The 509-nt window shown below is 55.8% G+C and overlaps 1 protein-coding gene across 1 annotated transcript; it reads right to left on the bottom strand.

Moving 5' to 3' along the window:
- Nucleotides 1–146: 146 nt before the first annotated feature.
- On the bottom strand, nt 147–391 carry PPTG_21863 (hypothetical protein; the record flags this gene model as incomplete). Its single annotated transcript, XM_008900565.1, has 2 exons — nt 147–362; nt 389–391. 2 exons carry the CDS (start codon nt 389–391, stop codon nt 147–149), a joined length of 219 nt encoding a protein of 72 aa, XP_008898813.1.
- Between the last annotated feature and the right edge of the window lie 118 nt (nt 392–509).

The following is a 509-nucleotide window of genomic DNA, read 5'->3' as shown; positions in this document are numbered from 1 at the left end:
TGGTAAGAGCTGCGACCACACCGTCTGCAGATGGTGTGGGTCTTGTTGTGGCGCATACCGAAACTCTGCGTACCTTTCGTCTACATTGACACAATCATTGCACACTTGTCAGTCCTCTCTGTGTCACGAGCGTTTACTGTTGCCATCTATTGTTGCTGCGTCTCCGTCTCCTGTGGCGCAATTAATGCGTTACGCGGCAATTCTTTTCCGGACAGGCCTGTTCTGATTAACTCGCTGTGTGTGCGACGCTGTAGTCGCTCCGCTACTGCGAGTTCGGGAACGCCGATACCGCCATACGGCACAGGAGACGGAGAGATTGCAGCTAGCCCAGCGCCATCGTGCGCCGGGATCCGCAGCCTGAGCTACGCATAAATAAAGCAGGCCGTACCATCTTGGATGCGGGCTTGGGACTTTAACGCGGAGCGGAAGGAAGGGTAAAATAAGTCTAGCGGAGGCGGGGAAGCTGAGGCACGACGCTGGCCATACAAAGCCGCCTTCAAAACACGGGC

The sequence above is a fragment of the Phytophthora parasitica genome (genome assembly GCF_000247585.1).
Source record: "Phytophthora parasitica INRA-310 unplaced genomic scaffold supercont2.9, whole genome shotgun sequence".
NCBI lineage: Eukaryota > Oomycota > Peronosporomycetes > Peronosporales > Peronosporaceae > Phytophthora > Phytophthora nicotianae.
The sequence above is the reverse complement of the archived record's forward strand: the minus strand, read 5'-3'. Positions and strand labels throughout refer to the sequence as shown.